At 53.7% G+C, this 25,446-nt stretch overlaps 2 protein-coding genes across 16 annotated transcripts in view; one reads left to right on the top strand and one right to left on the bottom strand.

Annotated features, from left to right (window-relative positions):
- Positions 1-484: 484 nt before the first annotated feature.
- CDIP1 (cell death inducing p53 target 1) lies at positions 485-23,591 on the bottom strand. 7 transcript variants are annotated; one of them, XM_070064026.1, is made up of 8 exons: positions 23,442-23,563; positions 14,103-14,288; positions 13,476-13,597; positions 3,869-3,957; positions 3,261-3,365; positions 2,935-3,090; positions 1,981-2,254; positions 485-1,884 (listed from the first exon to the last, which is right to left on the bottom strand). In XM_070064026.1, exons 5-8 carry the CDS (start codon positions 3,343-3,345, stop codon positions 1,773-1,775), a joined length of 627 nt encoding a protein of 208 aa, XP_069920127.1. In that variant the 5' UTR covers positions 3,346-3,365; positions 3,869-3,957; positions 13,476-13,597; positions 14,103-14,288; positions 23,442-23,563; the 3' UTR covers positions 485-1,772. The 7 variants fall into 7 exon arrangements, with proteins under 7 accessions (XP_069920127.1, XP_069920128.1, XP_069920125.1 ...); XM_070064027.1 differs by lacking the exon at positions 23,442-23,563 and adding an exon at positions 23,111-23,211; XM_070064024.1 differs by lacking the exon at positions 14,103-14,288 and having other exon boundaries at positions 23,442-23,579.
- C19H16orf96 (chromosome 19 C16orf96 homolog) overlaps positions 22,554-25,446 on the top strand; it is a 72,622-nt gene continuing 69,729 nt past the window's right edge. For 7 of the 9 annotated variants that reach the window (XR_011384447.1, XR_011384448.1, XR_007915637.2 and 4 more), the window contains exon 1: positions 22,555-23,519. Coding sequence is in view for 4 of the 9 variants with exons in the window: in XM_070063985.1 (XP_069920086.1) it covers positions 22,937-23,519 (583 nt within the window). In the remaining 5 variants the exon portion in view is untranslated. Of the gene's footprint in view, positions 23,520-25,446 lie in introns of all 9 variants that reach the window. The other 2 variants (XM_051836156.2, XM_070063986.1) reach the window with 2 other exon arrangements.

Here is a 25,446-nt window from a genome sequence, read left to right as displayed (position 1 = left end):
CTTATCTCCTTCACAGTTCAAATAAGTTAGTGGGCAAGGGGAGAACTGGCAGGGAACCCAGGCACCCAGACTGTGCCCTGCTGCCCTTTGGACCAGACGCCACAGTTCAGGGGCTGTCTTGCTTCCAGGAACAAGAGAGTTGCCTACAAGGTAGGCGGATGCAAAACCCAAGCTTGGCAGGCTTCAGCCTATAGTTTCCACAGGTGAGGCGTATAGATGGCTGAAACCAGCATCAGGAAGTCCAGTGCCCTTACAGCCATGCTGCAGCCTACTCCTGCCCTGGTCACAGCTGAATCCTCAGGACGGGCCTACCCCTGACTCTGGTTTGACCTTTTAGGTCCTTACACATCAGTACTGTCCCTAGGCAGCTGGCACCATGTAAGCATAAGACCTTGAAAACTCAGCCCTGCTGGCAGCCCACCTGCTGCACCCCCGCCCCCTTCCCTCAGAAAAGAAGGAAGCCAGGCAAGAGAGCAGAGGCTGGTGCAAGGGAGTGAAGGAGCCAATTTAATGAGAAACTACAGACAGACAGGGCCGCGGTTCACAGTGACAGGAGGCCATGCAGTGGCAGTGCGAGACCAGGAGAGGGACAGCAGCAGGGTAGAGCATCCATGGGAGCAAGTTCATGAACAAACCACTCAGGAAAGAAAGGTTGTGCTCAGGCCCAGGGCAGGAGTGGTGTCTGCCAGGGCACTCCTACCACTTGTGGCTGCTACTTCCTCGTTCCCAGCCTGTCCTCAGCCTAGTGCCACAGCTGCTCCTGCTGCCGCACCTGATGCGGAAACAGCCACAGCCAGGGTGAGTCAGCTGGGGCAGAGGGCATGGAGCTTACTGGCAATAAAATGATTGGAGAGATGGAGAGGGCCCTCCGGACCCCACTTACCCACCCACCCACCCCTGAGAAAGCCCTTCCTCCCAAGCAGAGGCTGAGCCTGTATGCAGCAAGGACACGATGGGTTAGGCTCATGGGCATTCCTTCTGGCCACAGAAAATACAAGAGTTCACAGAAGTGTGGCCAGAAAGGGGATCTGCACACTGACCCAGAGACCAAGCAGGGGGTGGGGTGAGAGGCGAGTCCCTTCTTGGCTACCAGGACCAGTCACCCAGAGTCCTCTCTTCCCTGCACCAGGTGGCTCTTGGGCACTTGTACAGGGTGTTAGAGGTCCTAGGTTTGGATACCTGAGAGTTCTGAAGACCAGAGTTGGCAGTCATCATTTCTCTGATACACTACCCTCGCACCCTAGAGGCACAAAGCACCTCGGAACCAGACCCAGACCTCATGACCCTGTTCTGCTCCAGACAACTCCGCTGGACTCCAGATGGCTCTCTTACTTTCAGCCCAGCAGGTCAAAAACCACTGTGGCTCCAGGCACAGCCCCACTGCAGGCCCAACCTAGGGATTGCTGGCTGGTCTGGCTGCTTTTGGTCCCAGGGAGAAAGTCAGAACTGAACCTGTACCTTGGACGGAAATGTAGGAGGACCCCATGGGAGAACCTTCCCAGCTTATCTCCTGATGACAGTACCAAGCAAACCAGCGGTACAAGTTCAGTGCCATCCTGTCACCCACTGACCCTTGGCCTTAAATCCAACGGCAAGTTTTGTTGGAAGAGCTTCAGATGCTCGGGGCACAGCAAGGCGAAGAGGACAAGACTTCCGGGGACAGTGGCGTAGCTTCCAGCTCCAGGTGGGAGTGGGAAAGCAACCACATGAGCACAGGGAGCAGAAGCACAGGGAACCAGACTGACAGGTGGGGAAACTGAGTCCCAGCTCCGTTAGCACAGGCGCTTGTACGTGTAGATGTAGGCTTTGCAGCTGGGGCATGTGTGAGTCACATCCTTGAAGTCGTTGATGAGGCAGGGGATCAAGCAACAGCCCAGGTCACACCTGAATTAGAGATGGAGAGACAGGTGAAGTGTAAGAGAGGGGGCGGAGTGGCTCCAGAGCCCCAGTGGCCTCAGCCTATTGGCACCACACACCTACCCCATGAAGCAGCAGAAGAAACCCAGCACGAAGTTCATCAGGCCGATCTCGTAGGAGATCTTGGTGGTGATGGCCTGCTGGCAGTGAGGACACACAGTCTGCACAGGTGCGCCTTCAAAGATCTCTCCCTGTAGCACTGTCACCGTAGTGGCAGCCCCCGAGGGAACCAGCACTGTAGCTGTGTGACCCCCAGGGCCAGGGTAGGGCCCTGGCGGGTAGGGTCCAGGGGGGTAGTAGCCCATGGGTGGGTGGGGGCCTGGAGGAGGGTAGAAACCTGGAACAGCACAGAAGACAGAGAGGTCACTGGCTGCTGCCCACCCCTGGTGAAAGGTGAATATGAAACCCCTGACCCCCAACACCTGGGGTACAAGGTGGGGCCTAGAACTGCCACCCTCCTAATGGAAGCCGCAGAGTCAGTGGGAGGCCTTGTGGCTAGAACTCTGGGTCAAGGTGGCCATCCACACTCTAGGTCCCATGGGACCTGAGACAGCTGTGGAAAGAGCCAGGAACGTGGCCTAGTCTCTGGCTTTGTTCCCGTCTGGCATGCAGGAACAGGGCACTCAGTCTCACTCCCTGACCACAGGATGAAAAGCCTCGCTTGTCTCCTATACCTGGGGCTCTCCCCACTGTCAGGTCCTAGTGTGCCAAGGTCATGCCCTCTTGATCTTGGCACCCTGTGCAAGAGTCACAGGCCCTTCTCAGGCCTGAGCACTACTTCCAAAGAGCTGCTGGTGAGGAGAGCCCCAGCAGGGAGAAATCCTGTAGCACCCATCAGTCCTGGGAGCCCATCCTCCTGTGGCACAGCAGGTCCACGCTCTACACCCAGTTCTGGAGCTCCAGCTAGGGCTGGCTGGGTGGGCAGCACCGACTGCCCACAGTGGGTGCTGCCCACAGTGAAGGACGAGTGCCCGCTAAGACCACCCCGATGGTCTCCTTAGGTCTCTCCCAACTTACCTGGAGGCATGTAGGTGCCTTCTGCACTCATGTGGGGGGGAATAAAGCCAGGCTGGGGCATTGGGTGACCTGGTGGCTCGTAGGGTGGGGGACCAATGTCTGCAGGGGGCAGAGGCATGCCCGGTGGGGGCTGCATCACAGCTGGGGAGGTGCGGCCTGGAGAGAGAGAGAGGCAGAAAACGGAGGCTCAGCTGGCTGCAGCACAGCACTTGGACTAAAACCACTGTGGTGGCACACAGGTGGGGCCCAGGGTGATCCTGGAGTGGGATCAGATCATACAGTCTGGGGTGGCCACACCGGGGACCCTCAGGAATGGAGCACGTTACCTGGGGTAGGTGGGGCTCCACTTTTCTCCTCCAGAAGGGGGGCTGTGGGACCCCCAGGGTAAGGAGGGGGTGGTTCATTAGACATCTTCACTGTGTTTCTGGGACCTGGAGGGAAAACCCAACGTGAACTTGGCTTCAGCCACCCTGCTCCCCCGCTCAGGCTCGCACTGCCACACGGGATGCTGTGCAGGCCAAGTGACTGCTCTTGGCTCCTGGGCTGAACCTGTGGTTCCCCCTGGAAGCATCCCCTGCCCTCAGTCCTACCTCCTTTTACTTTCCTCTATAATAAGTCATGCTGGAATGAACAGCGTGGTACCCATCTTCAGGGAGAGTGGTCACCAGGTCGCCCCACCTCCCTGGGGGTAACCCAGCCCAGAGCCACCACCCTTCACCCCTCTCCATGGTCACCCTCACTACCTGTTAGGAAACCAGATGGCAAGGATAGAACCCAAGAAGCAGGGCCCAGTGGTGGAAGGCACGGCATCCAGCAGTGTGGGAAGCTAATCCAGGGTCCCCCTCCCCTAACATTTAGGGGCACTGAGGCAGCCATGGAGAATACTTCTGTACCCAGGGAGGGCACTTTAGGAGGTGTTCTGTTAGTTTTTTACCTCAAATTTCTTGTCCTCAGAGAAGAAAGGCAGGTCGGGCCCCTTACACTGCTCACCTGGACACACGGGACAGGCCGGGCTCTGAGGAGCTGTCAGGAGAGAACAGGCTGCACCTTCTGCACTGGAGCCCCTGGCCAGGGCACAGGTGTGGCTCCGAGCTTTCCCCGTGTGTGGTCAGACAGGACTAGCCACTCCCACCACGCTGCCGTCCCTGCCTCTGAGGACCTCAGCTGGGTCCTCTGCATCCCCTCTCCTCCCAGCAGCCCCTGCAGATCTTTATCTCATGCACAAAGGAACAAAAGTGAAACACTTTTCCTGACCCCCTGCCCCACCCCTACCCCACAACCAGAGCCTAAGCACCCATGGTCCAGCCCTGGGGGAAGAGGCAGGAAAGTTTCAGTCTCCTTGGGAAGTCACTTTCACTCTTACTTAGCATCATAAAAGACTAAATATAATTTTGATGTGGGATTCAGTTTTTTAAGCCAAAAGTAAAAAAAATATGTAGAGAACTCACAAAAGGATACAGAGTGAAAAGTGTAGAACCTGGAGCTCTTACAGCCAGACCATAGAGGGGAGGGAGTGGCGTTCCGTTAAATTTAACGAATCAGTGGCAGGTCCAGAAGGACTAAGTCCAAGCTTGTGGTTTCAACTATAGAGTAACATGACAGTGTGAACAACTGAAGGAAATGGATGAAGAGCTAAAACGACAACACTCTTAGAGGAAAACAGGCACAAATCCTCATAACCTTGGGTTAATGAGTGGCTTCCTAGGACACCAACACCACCACAACAAAAGGCACGGGATTTATCAGACCTGAAAACATCTAGGCTTCCAAGGACACCATCAAATCCTACAAGTCCTTTTATCTGATAAAGGACTTGCACTTAGAACATACTCATGTAGGGCTGGTGCTGTGGTGTAGTAGGTTAAGCCTCTGCCTGCAGCGCCAGCATCCCATATGAGCACTGGTTCAAGTTCCGGTTGCTCCACTTCCGATCCAGCTCCTAAATGATGCATCTGGGAGAGCAGCAGCAGATGGCCCTAGTGCTTGGGCCCCTGCCACCCACCCAGATGGGAGACCCGGAAGAAACCCCTGGCTCCTGGCATCAGATCGGCCCAGTTCTGGCTGTTGCAACCATTTGGGGAGTGAACCAGTTGACGGAAGACCTCTCTGTCTCTCCCTCTGTGTAACTCTGCCTCTCAAATAAGTAAATCTTAAATATATATATACACACACACACACTCACTCACTTACTCATGTAAAGAAGTCTTAGAGGGCCGGCGCCATGGCTCACTTGGTTAATCCTCTGCCTGCGGCGCCAGCATCCCATATGGGCGCCAGGTTCTAGTCCCGGTTGCTCCTCTTCCAGTCCAGCTCTCTGCTGTGGCCTGGGAAGGCAGTGGAGGATGGCCCAGGTGCTTGGGCCCCTGCACCCTCATGGGAGACCAGGAGGAAGCACCTGGCTCCTGGCTTCGGATCAGCACAGCACACCAGCCATAGCAACCATTTGGGGGGTGAACTAACAGAAGGAAGACCTTTCTCTCTGTCTCTCTCACTGTCTAACTCTGCCTGTCCAAAAAAAAAAAAAAAAAGAAGTCTTAGAACTCAGTAACAAAAAAGATAACCCAATTTTTAAAATGAGGAAAGAATAGGTATTTCCTTAATGCTAATTTTTTCCATATTTTCATAAGGAAAATGAAATCAGAACCACACTAAGATGCCATTTCCTAGCCACTAGGCTGGCTAAGATTGAAAAGACAGCAAGCATTGTGTAGGGAAACTAGAACCCATGTACACTGCTGGGGAAACCCCACAGAACAGTCTGGCAGTTCCTGCAAACCTAGAGCTAACATGTGACCCAGCAATTACACCCGCGGCATCTACGCAAAAGAAACTGAAATGTATGTCCACAGGAAAACGTCCACACAAACGTTCATGACAGCATTATTCAAAACACCTCTGAGGTGGACACAGCCCCTGTCTACCAATGGATAAGCAAACTGGTCTGTCCATCTCAGGGTATGACACTCAGCTGTGAAAAGGAATAAAGCACTGGCACATGCTACAGCTTGGATGAACCACAGCCAACCACAGCCTGTACGAGTGCATTTACAGGAAGTGTCCCGGACAGGCGATCCAGAGACAGAAGTTCATTAGTGGTTGCCTGGGTCGGGGGGAGGGGGGCGGGGTATAAGGAGAACGTGGGGCTTCCTTCTAGGGAGATGGAATGTTCCGAAACTGCTGACAGTTGAACAATTCTGTGGATGCACAAAAACCACTGCGCTGTGCAGGCCGAGTGGGTGAATTACATGGTGTATAGTTTACATCAGTAACATTGTAAAAACTGAAGGCAAACAAAATGGCTCTGCTGTCAGCCAGATGCAGCTGCTGTGGGACACCTTCAGTCCTTTAACATCTGCAGCTTGAGGGCTCCACACCACTAGTGCGAGGATGCCGTGAAAGGGCTACTGACCAGTCCGGGGGGCACTCGGCGTGCTCCGCGTTGCTTTCACGAGAAGCAGGGAACACCTTTGGCTGACACTCTCCCTTTCTTTGATGTGAACATCTTACGCCTTTTTAGAAGGATGATGCCGATTTACAGTGCCACCTTTGTGTGTATGTGTAAATTATTTATTTAAAAACTAGAGAAAACAAGATCTTCTATCTGCTGATTCACTCCTTAAATGTCTACAGCAGTCCCAGGTGGGCCAAACTGAAGCCAGGAGCTGTAAACTTAACCCAGGTCTCCTATGTGGGTGGCAGGGACCCAAGTATTTGAGCCATCACCTGCTTGCCAAGGTGGGCACTAGCAGGAAGCTGGGATGGGGGGCAGAGCTGGCACTCCAATACGGGATGCAGGCATCCAAAGTAGCGCACTAACCACAATGCCAAACACCTACCCCTACACTGCCAACTCTGGGTACCACTGTTAACATTGAAATGAAATATTAAAATAACATTTTTTTCCTGCACTTCTTTGACCACTGTGAGACGAAACCACCTGCTCTTATCGAAGCTGCCTGTGTACTATCCTTTCAGGATATGGAAGCCAAGAAAAGAAGGGGCAGGGTGTAAGTCTGAGACTCAGGAGTGATTCTCCCATGCTCCTACCCCTCAGGTGAATTCCACTAGCACAGGCTGGGCAGCCTCTTGTCCTTCTCTGTTTAGATCTTATCTGAACTGTGAAAAAATAGGCAATTGTCTGAAAACCTTGACAAGTCTATTGTACACTGTACAGTAGCTTCTCTGGGAGACCAGAGGTTCCCTCCACACTGGATTTTGTGGCATATGAAGGTTATTAGCCAGGGTGAAAGTATATAGGAGCACTGACTACAGAAGAGTGCTAGAGATCCAAGCTGATCATGAAGGCTGCCCGACCGCCAATGTGGTACTAATCCCCGCTGTCCACAGGTGTGAACAGGCAGTGGGGTGCCCATGCCCAGGACAGCAGAGCACAGAGCTGCACTGTACCTCCAGGGCTCATGGGCTCCTCAGGCAGCGAGACTCACTCCACAAGCATCTGCAGTGGACGTGGTCTCAGGGCTCACAGTGAATCCTGTAAGGTGAGATGGGGAATTCGTTGAGCTGCTTATGTGGAGCAGTGCATACACCCAGCACAGGTCCAGATGGGGCTCATTTCTCTCCCAGCTCCTCAGGATTTCAGAAGTCCGAGAGAGGGTCCTGAGTGAGGATCTGAGAAGTGATAACCCTGACTTGGCCTCAGAATCACGAGACATGCCCTGGGATGCCAGTGTGCTGGCAGCAGGCCCAGGAGGAGCTCCACCCTCACTCAGGCCAGGCATGGGCAGGCCTTTAAGTAGCTGGAAGTCTGCAAGGCTGTTCCATGCCCAGGGCCACACAGCCCTGCGGTCACAGTGCAAGGTGTTCGCAAGGACTTCTTAGGAGTCTGAATCCCTGTTTTTTACTTCTTAGGCACAGCATTACAAGTGCTGGAAAGCATTACACTTAGCCTTAGATAAAGCAGTATGCCCACTGCCCCAGCCCAAACAGCTCCTGGGCACAAGAGGCTCTCCCAGAACAAGATGGGCACAGGGAGGCAGAGAGGTGACAGGACAGTCCTGGAAGAATCTGAGGGCTCTTGGCTTCAGCCTGGCACAGCCCAGGCCATTGTGGCCATTTGGGGAGTGAACCAGGGGATGAAAGAGATCTCTCTCTGTAACTCTGCCTTTCAAATAAAAATAAATCTTTAAAGAATTTTTTTTAACATGTTCAGTGTTTAAAAAAATTCATGAGTCTACCTTGCATTTGGAAAAGATCTTGTATACTGGCCCAATTTTCCAACACCAGTTTGGATCACTGGAAACCCTGAGTCACTGTTTTACAGACCTACCAATGTTGAAACATTACCTTGCACAATATAAAATAGCCTGCTGTTGGCTGGGCATTGTGGCACAGTGGGTTAGACCACCACCTGGGACACTGGCATCCCATATCAGAGTGTCAGTTCAAGTTCCTGCTACGCTGCTTCTATACAGCAGCAGATCATGGCCCAAGTACTTGAGTTCCTACTACCCAGCTGGGAGCCAGGAACTCAGGGTCTCCCACGTGGTGGCAGGAACTCAACTACTTGCGCCATGATCTGCTGCTTCACAGGGTCTGTATCAGCAGGAAGCTGGCATTGGAAGTGGAGCTAGGACTTGAACAAAGGCACTCCAAGATGGCACGTGTGCATCCCAAGTAGCATCTTAACAGCTATGCCAAAAGCCTGCCCACTGCTTCTCATGTGACACTGGAATGCGTGGTGGTGAAGAACACAACTTAACAATGACCACGACAGTTTGGTGCTTCTACCTTAGAGTCAGTTCAGGCTTCTACACCACCAAGGCCAACACAATGAAAAATGAAGGGTAACTAATTAGGTCTTTTTTTTTAATTAATTAATTCATTTGAAAGGCAGAGTTAGAGGCAGAGGGAGAGAGGTCTTCCATCTGCTAGTTCACTCCCCAGATGGCCATAATGGCCAGAACTGTGCTGATCCCAAGCCAGGAGCTTCCTCCGGGTCTCCCAAGTGGGTTCAGGGGCCCAAGCACTTGGGATATCCTCCACTGCTTTCCCGGGCCACAGCAGAGCAGAAGTGGAGCAGCCAGGACTTGAACTGGCGCCCATATGGGATGCCAGCACTGCAGGTGGCGGTTTTAACCACTATGCCACAGCACCGATCCCACTAACTAGGTTTCTGTGCTATTACTAAACTAAACTCCAGCTTGCTCCCCTGCCCAGGAGGCCTCAGGAACCTCCAGGAAGGCTGCAGAATCACATCTGGAGAATACTGCACTAGGGGACCCCCACTGCAATAGAAGGGAACACAGCACTACCTGCCTAGAAGCTGGGCAGGGTCAGGGCTGCAGAGCCACAGTGAACAAGAGCGGCCTGTGGATTGTTGGGTCCCTCCTGGGGAAAAGTGACTTGTTCTACCCAGGTCCCATCCCAAGGAAGTGCATACTGCCACTGTAAATGAAGGCTGTAAATGAAGCAAGCTGCTGAGAGCGTGGGCTCCGTATCAGACCAGTTCAAACCAAGCTCCATCATTTTCTAGTCATGCATCCTCTGTGCCTCTCTCCTCATTTGAACATGTGGGTAATCGTGCCTCCCTAACTGGGAGATAAAACAGAGTGCATAAACACTGAGGGCAAGCGTGCAGGGCCTGGCACACATGAACACTGAATAAATGGAACTTACTATTATTGTATGACTGTCCACAGCCAATGAAAACGAGACAGGGGTCAATGCCACTGCTCAGGGTGGGTCTGATCCCAAACACCACCAGCACTGACTCCACAGGGGGTGGGGAATGTGCTGCAGGATCCCAGCCCAGAGTAGCTTGGGCCTGCAGTGTCCAAACTTGTCACAGCAGAGGTTACCTGCTTACGAAAACTCCTGGCCAACTCTGGAAAGGGAGAGATCTAGCAACCCTCCAAAGGGCCTTTCCTTTTGGACATGTAGGGGCCTACCTGGGAGCACCCAGGCCAGCAGTACCTCTGGGAAGGCCACTCCACCAGCAGAGGGCTTGCTTTCAAGGCCGCCATGACAACAGGATGCCAGCTGCCTCAGAAGGGTTCCTCCCTCCCCAGGAGGCAGGTCCGAGGCATCTGGCCAGGAGCAGGGCATTCTGCCATGCTGGGGAAACGGAAGATAGCATTCTGCCTCGCCCACAGCTTCCTGTCCACTGATCGAAGGAGGTGCCCACTGAGATGTGGACACAAAAACTTCCTGACCCATGCAGGGCTTTCAGGATGCAGTGAGAGAGGGCTCATTACGACTGGTGGTGTTGCCTTCAAGGGATGGCCCATGGACTGCCTGAGCAACACCCTACAGCTGTCTTCTGTCCTGTTCCCCCAAGCACCCCAGGGATGGGCTCCAGCACAGTCTGTGTGGTGGCCGCTTAGCAAAGCCTTCAGAAGGCTATGGCAGGGTAGCAGGACAGTGTTTCCTCCTAGAATAACCAACCGTCTGGGCGGATGCAGCAGTCAAGTCCGTCAGCTACGCTGACAGTCACTTTTACAGCACATACAGGCTGGGAACATGGTAGGGGTAAACAGAGATCCCTGTATTCTAGCTTACAACCAGGTAGGGGATACACATGTTAAGTAACCACACCAAAAACCTAATTACAAACTGTGACTAAAGCTGCAGAGCAAGTATAGGGCACCAGGAGAGGACAGAAAGGTGCTGTTAGGGTCCCGAGAGGAGGAGTTTATGGGCCCAACAGGCAGGAAGGGATTGGGGGACGAGATGAAACAGTGAGGACCCAAGGCCCAAGGTGGGGAACTGTGTCCTCTGGAGTGGCTAGATTGCTGCCTGGGCCACCAGAGCAACCAGGCTCCAGGGGCTGCTCCAGGGCTCTGAGATCTGACTAGGAGGAAGGGACTAGCAAGCTCTGCACCAGCCCCTTCACTCTGGGTTTTCGCTATCCTCAGGGGATCCTCTGGGTACCACTCAGCCGTGCCAGGGGCACTCAGAGACAGGTCGCCTCCCTTTCCTCACCATCAGTGATGCGCTCCCTGGATCCCCAGCATGCATTCTTTAATCCCTCTGAGCCTTGGTTTCCCCACTTGGAAAATGAGATCTTGTGAGGCTGAACAGTACACTCCAGAGGTCAGTGTCTACACCAGGACAGGCACTTCAAGAGTAGAGGCTATTATGAGAGAGGCTTTTAAGCAAGTCACCGTGCAGATAAACATCAGCTGTGTGAAAGCAAGGCTGTGTTTCGCCCCATCACTTTGGAAAAAGGAGCGCAGAATCACAGCGTGCTGAGAAATGACAACCTAATAAAGAATGCATCAGACACTGCCAGCTGTACCCAAATCCTTTCTCTGCATATTCTTCATTACAGAATTGCCCTGTTATTCAGGGCAGCCGTGAATTAGCTATGCTGTCCCTGTGACCACGTGGCTAAGCTCTGATCAATGAGCTGTAGGCAGAAGTGTCAGGATGTGAGAAGAAGCCAATGCAGCGTGTAGACGGACATGGGCCCTCATCCTGCCTCCCTCCTGGCACACAAGACAGAAATAAACTAACTTCCTGTAGTCAATTACTGGTTAATTAATTTCAACTTAGCTACTGACAGGGAATAAAAACAAGCATTAAAAATATATGTTACTGGGGCCGGTGCTGTGACACAACAGGTTGATGCCCTGGCCTGAGGCACCAACATCCCATATGGGCACCAGTTCAAGACCCAGCTGCTCCACTTTCCATCCAGCTCTCTGCTATGGCCTGGGAAAGCAGTAGAAGATGGCCCAAGTCCTTACAATGGGTTGATGCCCTGGCCTGAGGCGCCAGCATCCCATATGGGCACCAGTTCGAGAACCAGCTGCTCCACTTTCCATCCAGCTCTCTGCTATGGCCTGGGAAAGCAGTAGAAGATGGCCCAAGTCCTTGAGCCCCTGCACCCGCGTGGGAGATCTGGAAGAAGCTCCCGGCTCCTGGCTTCAGATCAGTGCAGCTCTGGCCATTGCGGCCAATTGGGGAGTGAACCATCAGATGAAGGACCTTTCTCTCTGCCTCTCCTCTCTTTATGTAACTCTTTCAAATAAATAAATCAATCTTTATTTATTTATTTATTTATTTATTGCCAGGCAGAGTTAGACAGTGAGAGAGAGACAGACAGAAACGTCTTCCTTCTGTTGGTTCACTCCCCTAATGGCCGCCACAGCTGGCACTGCACTGATCCGAAGCCAGGAGCTGGGTGCTTCCTCCCTGTCTCCCATGCGGGTTTAGGGACCCAAACACCTGGGCCATCCTCCACTGCCCTCCCAGGCCACAGCAGAGAGCTGGACTGGAAGAGGAGCAACCGGGACAGAATCCGGCGCGCCAACCAATAAATCAATCTTTAAAAAAAAAAAAATATATATATATATATATAAATCTAGACTTGAAGGCACATAAACTTCTTTCTAAGTGAGCCATAGCCCAGCTACCATCATTTTGGAGTTCCAATCACATGGCTTCCTCCAGACCATACAACACGCCTCAGCCAGTGCAGAGGCTGCAGGCTCACACAGCACACCCTCACAGGCAGGCTGGAGTCTTTCAGGGCTTAAAGCAGACCCAGAGAAGCAGCTAGCAGCCTAGAGTGACACCAGGTCCTGCAATCTCAGTGCTTGTTTCAACATTACCAGCTGGTGACTCACACAGGTGTTAAAGGTGTAGACGACGATGACCACAGTGGAGCACTTACTACCTGGACATGGATGCCATTCCTTCCCTGGGAACTGAATGACAGTGCTCCTCCCCACCAGGCCCTGCACAGACTAGGGCTAAGGCAGGCATTCCAGTTAGTGCAGAACTGGCCTTCTATCAGCTGATAGTGAGTGGGTGAGGGGTGGGAAGGAAAAGCGCCCCACGAGCCTCTGAAGAAGGCAGAACACTCCATGGCTGGCAGTGCAGGGGACTGCTGTCCTTGGCTGCCAGTTCTAGCACCAGCAGATCTACACCATGGCCGGTCTTCCACTGTGCTGATGGAAGCAGCGCAAGAGGCAGGCCCTCTCAGACAAAACAGACCACTGATGGCTGTGAACCACTCTTTACTCTGATACGATGCCCTGGGAATTCTGAGTACTTTACACCAAGCTGAAGTTGACACAGAAGGGACCACAGGCTGATCGGATTTCCCATCTGTCTGCTCTCCTCCCACACAGCCCTGCTTGCTCCCGCCTGACAGCCACGGCTGGTCCCAAGTGCCACTGTGCCCTCTGTGGGAGGCGTGAGCTGTGGATCACAGGCTAAGCAAGGTGAGAATCTGCACCAGGAGGGGCACAGGCACTAGGTTCCATGCCCGCTGTCCTGCCCAGCCCCTTGACTCTTGTGTCAGTCTTCTCAACACTAAAATGGTGGCAGCAGCCCCTGATTCAGAGTAAAGATGAGGCACAAAAGGTGGGAACAGCACGTAGCTCAGATCCTGTCACCCAGTGTTCAACAAACACAAACAGGGACGAGTACTGTGGTATAGGAGGGCAAGCCACCGCTAGGGATGCCTGCATCCCATATTGCAGTGCTAGTTCTAGTCCTGGCTACTCCAAATTTCTGATCCAGCTTCCTGCTAATGTGCTTGGGAGGCAACAAATGATAACTCAAGTAAGTACTTGGGTTCCTGCAGCCCACGTGGGAATCCTGGATGGAGTTCCTGGCTCCTGTGTGGCCCAGTCCTGGATGTTGTAGGCAGCTGGAGAATGAACCAGCAGACAGATGACCTCTGTCTCTCCACCTTTCAAATAAAGGCATAATTAAAAAAAAAAAAAGATTTATTTATTTTATTTGAAAGGCAGAGTTAGAGAGAGGCATAGACACAGAGAGAGAGATTCCATCCCCAAAAGGCCGCAACAGCCGGAGCTGCACTGATCCGAAGCCAGGAGCGTCTAGCAGGTCTCCCACATGGGTGCAGGGGCCCAAGGACTTGGGCCATCTTCCACTGCTTTCCCAGGCCACAGCAGAGACGTGGATCAGAAGTGGAGCAGCTGGAACTCGAACCAGCACCCATGCCAGCACTGCAGGTGGCGGCTTTACCCACTGCACCACAACTCTGGCCCCAATGCATGATTTTTTAAAAGATATCAAATGTTTTAAAAACAAACACAAATAGCTGCAGCATTTGCATTCATGGATGTGTGAGCAGAGCATGCTAAAGAGGAAACAGTCAAGAAAAAAGGAAACGGAGAACAAATCTGTTACTCTTGAGCAGAAGCAAAATCAAAAGGCATAGGGGCACGCACTTGGCGCAGCGGTCAACACACTGCTTGAGGTGAACACGTCCCACGTCGGAATGCCTGTGTTTGAGTCTTGGCGCCCAGTTCGTTTCGTGCGAACGCACACTCCGTGAGGGCAGGCGGTGGTTCAAGTACTTGAGTCCCTGCCACTCATGTCAGAGACCTGGATTGAGTTACTTTCTCCCAGGCTTTCTGCAGAGGGTGGGGTGGGGTGGGGTGGGAGTGAGAGGGAGTGTGAGCCAAAGATGAGAGGCCTCTGTCTCTCTGTGCCTCTCAAACAAACAAAAAGACAGGACTCAAAGTTTGGTTTTGAACTTAAAAACAGTTAAGACTTCTAGGAACTATGATGATGGCAACAGCTACAGTTTGCATCATGCTCAATTCCTGTCAAAGCTCTTGGCAAACCACCGACACTGCCTGCAGCGGCCAGCAGCACAAGCAACGACAGCAGGGTGGGTGGGTGTGACTTTGCTGGAGGCCAGCTGTGCTACCTGTGATGCTGTCTGACTCATAGTTCCCTTCAAGGACATCAGCAGACCCGGGAGCCAAGATTCACGGCAAAGATGTTTATCTGCATCACTGTCTTGCTACTCAGCCAAAAGGACCTTGTTCAATTACTTTGTACAGATAGTACAAAGTAATTGTATTCACTCCTAACAGGGATCTAGATCTGTTTTCATCAACATAGGAAGATGGCCTTGCACAGCAAACACAGCCGCAGTGGGATGGTGTGAATCCACTTTGAAAGTGGACATTTTCGGGGCTGGCGCTGTGGCACAGCAGGTTAATGCCCAGGCCTGAAGCGCTGGCATCCCATATGGGCACCAATTCTAGTCCTGGCTGCTCCTCTTCTGATCCGGCTCTCTGCTATGGCCTGGGAAAGGAGAAGATGGCCCAAGTCCTTGGGCCCCTGCACCCCTGCACGGGAGACCCAGAGGAAGTTCCTGGCTCCTGGCTTCAGATCGGCACAGCTCTGGCCATTGTGGCCATCTGGAGAGTGAACCAGTGGATAGAAGACCTTGCTCTCTGTCTCTGCCTTTCTCTGTAACTCTTTCAAATAAATAAAATAAATCTTTAACCAAAAAACAAACAAACAAACAAAAAGTGGACATTTCCTAAGGGCAGTTTCCTCAGGGAGGGAGACTTTGGGGTAGTTTGTTTACATAACACAAGCACATGGAAGCTTTTTATGTGTGTTTCTCATCTGTCTAGGATGGACAGCCCACTGAGTGGTTCTTCTCTCCCAACGCTGTGCTGGTTTTATGTGTATTCCTCTGTATTAGCTCTGCCTAAAAGAGAGAACGCTCCGCACAGCCCTTGCTCTCCTCAGACGGCACACAACCTTGGTACGGGTCTTGGATGAGTCTGGCCTCTCGATCAGATCATCTCCCCGGGGTTGCAGACAGATGGACGGCCTAAATCTATAAGCGTCACCCAGGGTCACATTGGCCTCAGAGACCCTGTCTAGAGAGCCAGAAGAAAGTTACCTAACAGGAGTGTAGGTAATAAAATCCCCACCAGATAACTGATAAAACCAAGAGCTTGCCCGAGGTCACTGGCTGGAGCCAGTGCTGAGTGCACAACCAGACCCACTGGCCAGGCATCCCCACCAGCCCACCCAGGCACGGCGCACTCAGGAGCTGGCTCCTGGCACAGAGACTAGAGGAAGAACAGACAGGAGGGGAAATGCGGGGCAGACACAGCTGCAACCACAGCTAGTGAGTAAACAAGTCATCTGCACCTGTCCCCAAGCAGAGCCTGGTCACCAAGAGGACAACTAATTTTAGAAATACACGAGTCTTAAGAATCACCACAGAAGTGATCAAAATGGAGACCCCCAAAAAGCAAAAAATCTCTACCCCTGTCTACATTCAGCTGATACAAAATGGACAGTCTTTCAGCTGACTATTTTAACCAGTTCTCTGCTGGGTTAGATCAAGATGTGCCATCTGAATCTTCAAGAAAGCACCAGGCCCTTACCTGCAGCCAAGCCCTGTGGCCACACACACCATGTCCCCTCAGGTGGGAGAGTTTTAATTCAGACATCAGTGCCTCAACTAGCCCAGGGAGAAGGGCTCCGCCTACTGCCAGGCCTTGCCCAAGTTCCCAAATGGAAATCTCTAGGGTCCCCTTTTTTCTTCCACACACCTCAGTGTCATTGTGTACACTTGAACACTAGCGCCCTCTCCTTTCTCTCACAGCAGTGAGGGCTGGGTCTCACCTTGTGACATTTAGATATCTCCCATTACAGGGCATTCTGTCAGTTATCGGAAGAATGTTCTGCTGGCTGAAGAATACTGGCTGCAGTGACCCAAGTCAGGGCCTGTATGGACCCTTAGAGCAGTCCCAGGTAGACTCAGAAAAAAGAAAACACAAAACATGCAGATTAGTGGTCATCCCTGGGTGAGATTTCGTTACTGCAGACAGCTGATGTTGCAAGAACACTCTAAAAGCACACACAGTAAGGAGCTGTGCTGCAGAGCCCATTAAAAAAAGTCCTGAGAAGATGCGGTCTTGGGCATGGTGGCCTGGGGCATAGAAAAGTACATCCGTAACTTGCTCTGTGGTTAACAGCTCCTGCAGCGAGGACACAGCAGTCAACAAAGGTGCGCAGGAGGAATGGAAATGAAAGCAACTGCAAGTGGCAATTTTATATTGCATGACATGAACTGATATACAGAAGTTCAATGACTATCATTCCAAGTCAGCATCTGAACAGAAGCACTTCTGGATCTTGGGAAACTGGGGCTCACGTCATGTGAGGGGTTGCCAGATGTTTGGTCACGGTTACATTTCACTTTGATATCCAGAGACCACCTCTCAGGGCTGGAAGGCCATCAACGATGACAGGATCCCAAGTCTCAGCTGAGACTGATTTAGGCATCAAATGTTTACTAAGCAACCAACAAAGGCAGGCAGCATATCTTGCAATCATGGTGGGCTGCTCCATTTCCTGTCCAGCTCCCTGCTGATGGCCTGGGAAAAGCAGCGCAAGATGGCCCAAGTGCATGGACCCCTGCACCCATGTGGGAGAGCCCTGGAAGAAGCTCTTGGCTTCGGCCTGGCCCAGCCCTGGCCATTGCAGCCATCTAGAGAGTGAACCAGTGGACAGAAGAGCTCTCCCTCTCTCACTCTCAAATAAATTAATAAATCTCTAAAAAGAAAACAACTGAAGTACAGCACCCAGCCCCCTGCTTTTCCCATGGGGAAGGCCAGGCTGGAGAGGAAAACAGGACACATATGCACTGTCTCCCTGCGATCCTGTGCCTCCCGCAGCTTGCAGGCCATGTGAGCACTCTAAAGGGCCAGCTTTGGAACCTAAGCCACCGTACACACAGTTGAGAGCTCAACTCTGCCTCAGAACAGCATCTCCAGTGCTCAGGGCAGGCAGTGCAGAGACGTGTGCCCCGTGTCTCGGGAGGTGGCCAGAACAGACGCACACCCACGGCCTGGCTCAGGCAGGAATATGGAGAACCCGCATGTCAGGTGCTCTCCTAGGCACTGGGGAAACAGCATCTGTCCCAATTCAGCTTGTGTTTGGCAGGGCAGAAGGGAGAGGGGAGGAGTAGAAAATACAGACATCCGTAAAACACAGAGCACTTCACACGGTGATTTGTGTCACGAAGGAACTCAAAGTAGGGAGGGGAGTGCTGTGAAGCTGCAGTTCTGAACAGGGAAGGTTTCCCGGGCAGGGGTTCTTCCAGCACAGATCTGAAGCAGGTCAGGCAGCAAGCCATGGGCACAGGGAAGTGCAAAGTGCAAAGGCCTGGGCTGTTCCAGGCCAGCCCAGTGGCAGTGGCTGAGCAGAGGGCATGGGGAGAGTGGGAGGAGCTAAGGGCAAGGAGGCGGTGGGCGAGGCTGGGGTGCAGGCCTGTAAGAGAAAGATGCTTTCACTCTGAGGGCTGGGCAGCTTCTGGAAGCCTTAGAAGTCAGGTGGCTCCACCAGCCCCCAGCCTCTGAGGAAGTCCTGACATCCAAGAGACGGCTTCTCACAGCAGGGAAACCACCACCAGATGCAGCTCCTCTCTGGCTAACCTGTCTCGGGCCCCAGAGAACTGGGTCAGTGTGGCCACACTCCAGGCAATGCAGTCAGGCACACACACACCTGGAACCTGAGCTTGACCCCCCTGGGGGACACAAGAAGGCCTGAGCTCGGGTGATACAGCATGCCCGAGAGCTGAGGAGTGTCACCTGAGGCCTGCTAACACTGAGCCAGGAAGGACTCTTCAGGCTCAACACTGAGGTAGTTTTATTTAGCAAGATCCTTAGTATCCAAGTTTCTTTCTCACCACCTCCTTTTTTAGTGTCTGCCTGTTAGAAAGACTCTTCCCTCCTCAATTCAGCCAGCATGCAACAGACCCTCCTGCAGGCTCCTCATCTCACAGTCCTCGCCCTCGGAGCTGCAGAGCCCCTGAGAAGTCAAGTCACCCCTGAGAAAAACGCAAAAAAGATACTCAGCACCAGGCAGCAGGGGCCAAATGAAACCCTGACAGCGCTGCGGCCCAGAGAAGGGGAGGCTTCAGGGCCTGCAAGAAGGTGCAGGCAAGGAGCTCCAGGCTAGGGAACCAGAGAGCTACGCCCAAAGGCCCAGTCGCTCAGCCAGACTTGCACAACCAGAGGGAAGAGCCGGGGTGTGGGGCACCAGGCAGCACACAGCACACGGCTGGGCAGGGCACGGGCACGGCAGCCTGGCTGACGCTTCTGGGCAGGCTTACTCCCCGTCTCATCACACCTGACAGCCGAGACGCTTTCTACACTTCTCCCTTCTCTTTATCAGTCCTACTTTGGTTCACAAACCTTTCAGACTATGTCCTATGGTGTTCAAGGTTTAAGGAGAAAAGTCTGGATTTGGCCCCATGCTCCAGATCTATGGCGTCCATTCCAGTTCCACTGGACTGCAACCTGTACTTTTCCAAACCACCCATACATACTTTTGATTATGTGAGGTTTAGGATTAAACTCAGCGGACTTCTTTAAAAAAAAAAAAAAGTCATTTGTTTTTAGTTATTTGAAAGGCAGAGTGAGAGACAGCAAGAGTGAGAAAGGGACAAAGTGAGAGAGAATTCTTCCATCTGATAGTTTACTTCCCAAATGTCCCCAAAGCCAGGGCTGGGCCAGGCAGAAGCCAAAAGCCCAGGACCCTACACAGGTCTCCCATGTGGGTGGCAGGAACCCAATTACTTGAGCCACCGTCTGCTGCCTGCTCAGGTGCATGCCAGCAGGAAGCTGGATCAGAAGTGGAGCAGCAACTTGAACCCAGGCACTCTGATACGGGATGTGTGTGTCCCAAGTGGTGTCTAAACTACTCCAAGAAACTCCCGCACTATTCCTAACCTAAGGCCCACTCCCAACAGCCCTTGGGCCAGAGCACAGCCACATCTGAGATGGCTTCCACATCAAAGTGCCTTTGTCTGCGGCTAGTTTTGTGGCACAGCAGGTAAAGCCACCACATGCAACGCTGGCATCCCATATGGGTGCTGTTCGAGTCCCGACTACTCCAGCTTTGACCCAGCTCCCTGCTGATGCCTGAGGAAGCAGCAGAAAATGGCCCAAGTGTTTGGGCCCCTGCCACCCATGGGTGGGAACCTGGATGAAGCTCCTTTGGCCTGGCTGCTGCAGCCATCTGGAGAATGAACCAGTGGATAGAAGATCTCTCTGTGCCTCTCACTCTCTTTCAAATAATAAACCAAAAAAAGAGAGAGAGAAATTTGTTCATGGTTAAAAATCCAGATATGAAAAGACCATAGCCAACTGCACAGAGCCGTAATCACAGCAGGGCTGGGAGAGCCCGCAGTTCTGTTGTCCGCTATCCGTTCAAGCCATTTGTGTCAGAACTAGGTGTGACACCCTGCTCTGCCGTTATCTGGCAATCTTGGGCAAATCTCTTAGAAACTCTGGCTGCTTCCACAGCTGTACCACCACCTCCCTGGGTGACAGGTTTTAGTAAGGTACAAAAAATGGCCACAAAATGTTAAAAATCTCAATCCTGTCTGCTTCCCTAACTTGTAAGGCTACTGTTCTTAATGTTTATCAGCGCTATGAAACCTGGTCCACTTCCTTCCAGAAGTAGTAGGAGTGAGCATTCTCCTCACACCCAACCCAAGGAAATAAACACCCGCATACCCTCCCTAACTGTGCCTGCTCTGGCCTCCTCGTCTTGAAGGAGAAGCCCAGACACTGCAATTAACACTTCTGGGCACAGGCACAGCTTCTACTGAACCCTTGACACCTCCTTGCAGTCACACTCAGTGGTGCTGGGTCATCCAATGGACAGACCAATCAGGGGGTCAGTGCACCCACAAAACAGCAGCACTGAACAGGTAACACGAAATGGTTTCTGGAAAAATGATCCAACACTACAAAAACATCACAACTGCCTTCATGGAAAAAACCAGAATGTTATTGAACCTCTTTACCCTGTACTTCAAAGGCTTCATGTTTTTACTGCATTTAATGTCAGAGGACCCTCATCTTTTTAAATTTATTTATTTGAGAGACAGAGTTACAGACAGTGAGAGGGAGAGACAGAGAGAAAGGTCTTCCTTCTGCTGGTTCACTCCCCAAATGGCCACAACAGCCAGAGCTGCGCCAATCCAAAGCCAGGAGCCTCTTCTGGGTGTCCCACACAGGTCCAAGGGCCCTAGTGCTTGGGCCATCTTCTACTGCTTTCCTGGCCACAGCAGAGAGCTGGATCAGAAGAGCAGCCGGGACTAGAACCAGCATCATGTGGGATGCCTGCGCTGCAGGTGGAGGAATAACCTACTGTACGTCGCGACCCTCCTCTTCTTAGCACTGAGAGTACAAACAGATCTTCCTCTGGCCAAAGTACTGTCCTTCGCCTATCACAGATGTAGTGAGCAAGGCTCTGGAAGGCAACTACCTGTTACCTGGCTTGGCAGGGGCAGAGAAAAGACCTCCAACTTGGTCTGTCAACTTCCAGGGTAGGCAAGTGCTGGTTCCAAGACTGCGTCACCATCACCAGAGCACTGCCTGATGATCACAGAGCAGGGGCAGCAGTGAGCAGACCAGCGACCACAGGCTCAGGACTGGCCAGACAGCCATCTCCCCGCGCGGTGGCCCTCTGGAGGGGGAAGGGGTTCTGCTGCAGGCCTGGAGCCGAGCACCCCCCTTCCTCTGCAGCACTGTATCGCAACGCAGACTGGCTCTGGGAGAATCCTGACTGCAGAGACAGATGGGGACACAAGAAGTCTGTCACCGAGGCCGGCCCTTTTCTCCCCACTGAAGGCCAATGTCCTGTGCAGAACTGCCCCCAAACGCTGCCTTCTCACCAGCACATCCTCCACACAGCCGGCAGACATCAGTGTCAACACCACATCTCCCTGTGTCCTCTGAATGCTTCTGCAAGTGCAGACCAAACGTCACAAGGCCTGTTTCTTCTCTCAGACACATGAATGGGGCAAGGGGTCAGAGTTTGACGTTATGGAACAAACTACTGGGGTCAGGAGACTCCGAGCCATGATCTCCAGCTCATCAGCACCATGAGCTGGCCGGCTGTGAGACAGCCATTTCCCTAGAGCTAGCACGCAGCAGACCTGCAAGTTCAAACTGGGGAAACTTACCCGATAAAGAGCTGGCTCAAGGCATGCAAACTGACTCACTTCCGTCATTCTCAGCCTGCTGGTAGTCTGGCCTTTAGGACACATTCCATCCACTCCCTCTCAAACAGTGTTTCCTGAAGTACTGTTCACTCGTACCGAGTTTCTGCTCTTAGGATAATTCTAGAACCGTGGTTGGTTGTTTTTTATCCTCGTAAGAGCACATGCAATACCCATTCATCCTATGGAAAAATCTCCAAACCTCCTCAGATCCTCAGGGCAAGGAGACAGACTTTCAAGTACCTAGGACCTCTGTTTGTTGCAAATCAGCAAGCGAGAGGAATTCTTGGTAATCACATGCATGCTTAACTCTCTGGTGGGGGAGCACACTGATGTCTCCAACCCACTTTGACAGGTACAAGCAAGTGCACCAAAATAAACAGACCACGTAACAGATCTGTTACACAGACCTGTGGTAAAGCACAGGCATCCGCTACAGAATTCCCGAACTTTTCTTATGTTCCGAATGTTTCGTAACCAGATGTGCTTGGGGAGAAGCCATCTGAGCCAACGAGTGACTGAACACCTCCCCCGTTAGGGGCAGGCAGCACACAGGCCTGGCCCGCCTCTCCTCTCCCAACTCCCAGGTGAACCCCAAGGGGAGACGCTTCGCACCACGGAGAGCGCTGCCATTTCCCTGGGCACTGCGCTGCCCGGCATCAGGCGCCAGATACCTATAACCCCTGAGGTCTCCTGCCCCAGGGCCCTCCACGCTGTCGGCCCAAGTGTGCCTGAGAGTATCCAGGGAGCTTATTAGAAGCAAATCCCGGGCCACGTCTCATAACTACTGCATCACAATCTGGGGCGGGGGGGGGGGGGGGAGTCCCAGGAACCTGTCGGTTTAACAAGGGCCCCAGGCGGGCCTGACGCAGACGACCCTCAGCGCGCGTCAGCACCAACAGCCGCTCTCCCCATCCCACCTGACACCTGTTGAGAGGCCCCCGAGGGACCCTCTCCACCAAGCTCCGGACGGCCGAACACCAGGCCGGACCAAGCCACCGCCTCCCCAGCGCGGCGCACTTAGCCACGGCCCCGACCTGCACACGCGGTTAGGCCGGGCCGGGGAGGGACTGCCAAGGTCACCTGCGCGGCCCGGCACAGCTGCTCGGCTCGGGGACCCTCCTCCCTACCCCCTTTCCTCGAGGACACAGCGCCCGCTGCCTCCTCCCCTTCCGTCTCCTGCTAAAAACGCGAGGGTATTTTCCCACGACATTCCCCGACAAAATGCGTGGAGGCGGGACAAGCACCCTAGAGTCAGCAGCCCACCACCCAGGGGCCAGGCCCGCTCGCGGCCCGGGGTACGGGGGGCTGCCCCCGAAGCCCAGCCGCCGCAGACACCGAGACCCCAGGGCCGCCCGGGGGCAAGGGCCCAGCTACGCAGCGCCAGGAACCCGTTACCTCCAGAGCCCGCAGCCGAGTTCAGCCGAGCGCGGAGACCCGCCCAGGTCTTGCGGGCGTTCCGAGCAGCCCCTCGACCCGCGGTCTGCGCGCGCCGCCCCCGCCCGCCTGGATTCTGGGAGGCGCAGTCCGCACGCGCGCTCCCGCAGCGTTCGTCGGGGGCGGCGGAACTACGACGCCCGGCATGCACCGCGCGGCCCGGGGGGGGGAGCGCGGCCGCCGAGGTCGTCCCTCCGCCCGAGGGGCGCGACGCCCAGCCCCCCTGCCTACAGGTCCAGGCGGCGGGGTCGGGGGCGGAGGTGTCCCTGCCGAACGCGTCGAGGCGACTCACCGTCTCCTGCGGCCCCACGGCGGTGGCCGCAGCCCCGGGAGCGGCCGCCTCAGCAGCGGCTGTCGCCACAGGAGCCGGGTAGGCTTTGGAGCGGCGCCGAGGCCCGCGGCGGGGGGCGGGGCGGGGGCGGAGCGCGGCCCGTGACGCGCGCTGGTGACGTCAGCGGGGCGGGGCGCAGGCTGAGCGTGTCGGGGGTCCAGGCAGGCGTCGGGGGAGCCGGGAAGACGCCCCGGCTTAGCCCTGCCTCCGCCTCCCGCCGGCTGCGCGGAGGGCGTCGGGTTACGGGGCGCGCCTGCCTTTTTCCTGGGCCGCGTTCGTTCCTTTGCACAAATAGTGACGGCGCCGGCGGCGAGGCTGTGGCAGAGCGAGGCGGGCATCCCGCGTGGGCGCTGGTTCGAGTCCCGGCTGCTCCACTTCCCGTGCAGCTCCCTGCTCACGAGCCCGGCAAAGCAGCGGAGGACGGCCCCAGTGTCTGGGCCGCCGCCACCCACGAGGGAGATGAGAGAGGCGCTCCTGGCCTTGGCCTGGCCCAGTGCGGGCCGTCGTGGCCATCTGGGACGTGAACCAGCGAATGGAAGATTCTCTCTCTCTCTCTCTCACTGTGACTCTTTCAAATAAAACAAAACTTGAAAGAAGGGTGTCCAGAGCCGAGGGAAGGGGCGTGGCAGACAGGACAGGAGCTGGAGATGAGTGCGGTCCTGGGGGAGGGTGGCCTTGCAGGCCGCTGTGGGGAGTGCGGATTTTAAAATCCAGCAGTGGAGCGCAGAGTCCTCGCAGACTCTGAAGCGGGATAGCGATCTGTCTGTCTTATTCTCAGCTTTCCTATTCGCATTCTGAAGTCTCAGCGCCTGGGGCGCCCTGAGGCCCCAGAGGCAGCCCTGCCCATAAGCGTGCTTTGTGCCACGTTTTCAACCTCTGCTTTCCGCTGGTGATTTTGCACCTGCAGTGCTGAAGTGAGGTCTGGTGTTGTCAGGAGGACTTGGGCTTGGGTTCGGCTGCAGTGAGTCAGCAGGAAGATGCCTTGAAACACAAACACTGATAAGGCAATGTTATGAAAAACTTGGGCAGAAAAAAGAGGCAATTAGGAAGCTGGGAGCTGAGCACAAATGTAATTAAGAGTATTTTAGGGCCCAGTGTTTAGCGTAGCAGTTAAGACACTACTGGCTCCTGGCTTGGAGCCCTTGTCCATTTCGGGGGTGAATCAACAGAAAGAAGACCTTTCTCTCTCTCTCTGCCTCTCACTATTTGTAACTCTACCTCTCAAGTGAATAAATAAAATCTTAAAAAAAAAAAAAAAAAAAGACACTACTTAGGATGCCTGTATCAGAGCCCCTGGGCTGGGATCCCGCTTACTGCTAATGTACGCCCTGGGAGACAACAGGTGAGGGTTAAGGTATCTGCCACCCTGCCACCCATGTGAGAGACCCAGGCTGAGTTCCCGGCTTCTGGCTTCAGCCTGGCTCAGTCCCGGCTGTTACAGGGGCATTGGGGAAAATATCCTTCTGTCTCTGTCTCTTGCCCTGTGTGCCTGTCTCTCTCTGCCTTTCAAATAAATAAAATAGTCTTAAAACATTAAAAAATTGGGGCTGGCGCTGTGGCACAGCGGGTTAACACCCTGGCCTGAAGCAGCAGCATTCCATATAGGCGCCAGTTCGAGTCCTAGCTGCTCCACTTCTGATCCAGCTCTCTGCTATGGCCTGGGAAAGCACCCGCGTGGGAGACCTGGAGGAGGCTCCTGGCTCATGGCTTCAGATTAGTGCACCTCTGGCTGTTGCAGCCAATTGGGGAGTGAACCATTGGAATTAAGACCTCTCTCTCTCTCTCTCTCTCTGCCTCTCCTCTGTGTAACTCTGACTTTCAAATAAATAAATGTTAAAAAAATTAAAAAATTTTTACCAGTCATGTTTGAAAAGTATGTAAGAGGAAAGTAATTTTAATAATATTCTAGAAAGTTGGCGCCGCGGCTCACTAGGCTAATCCTCCACCTTGTGGCGCCGGCACCCCG

Source organism: Oryctolagus cuniculus, chromosome 19 (genome assembly GCF_964237555.1).
Source record: "Oryctolagus cuniculus chromosome 19, mOryCun1.1, whole genome shotgun sequence".
Classification (NCBI taxonomy): Eukaryota; Metazoa; Chordata; class Mammalia; order Lagomorpha; family Leporidae; genus Oryctolagus; species Oryctolagus cuniculus.
The sequence above is the reverse complement of the archived record's forward strand: the minus strand, read 5'-3'. Positions and strand labels throughout refer to the sequence as shown.

Excerpts from the sequence above, each read along its gene's own strand:
- CDIP1 (XM_051836177.2), bottom strand. The coding sequence starts at position 3,345 with ATGTCTAATGAACCACCCCCTCCTTACCCTGGGGGTCCCACAGCCCCC. Across the intron at positions 2,255-2,934 it reads AGGCACCTACATGCCTCCAG|GTTTCTACCCTCCTCCAGGC; the intron begins GTAAGTTGGGAG and ends GTGCTGTTCCAG. Across the intron at positions 1,885-1,980 it reads TTCTTCTGCTGCTTCATGGG|GTGTGACCTGGGCTGTTGCT; the intron begins GTAGGTGTGTGG and ends TCTCTAATTCAG.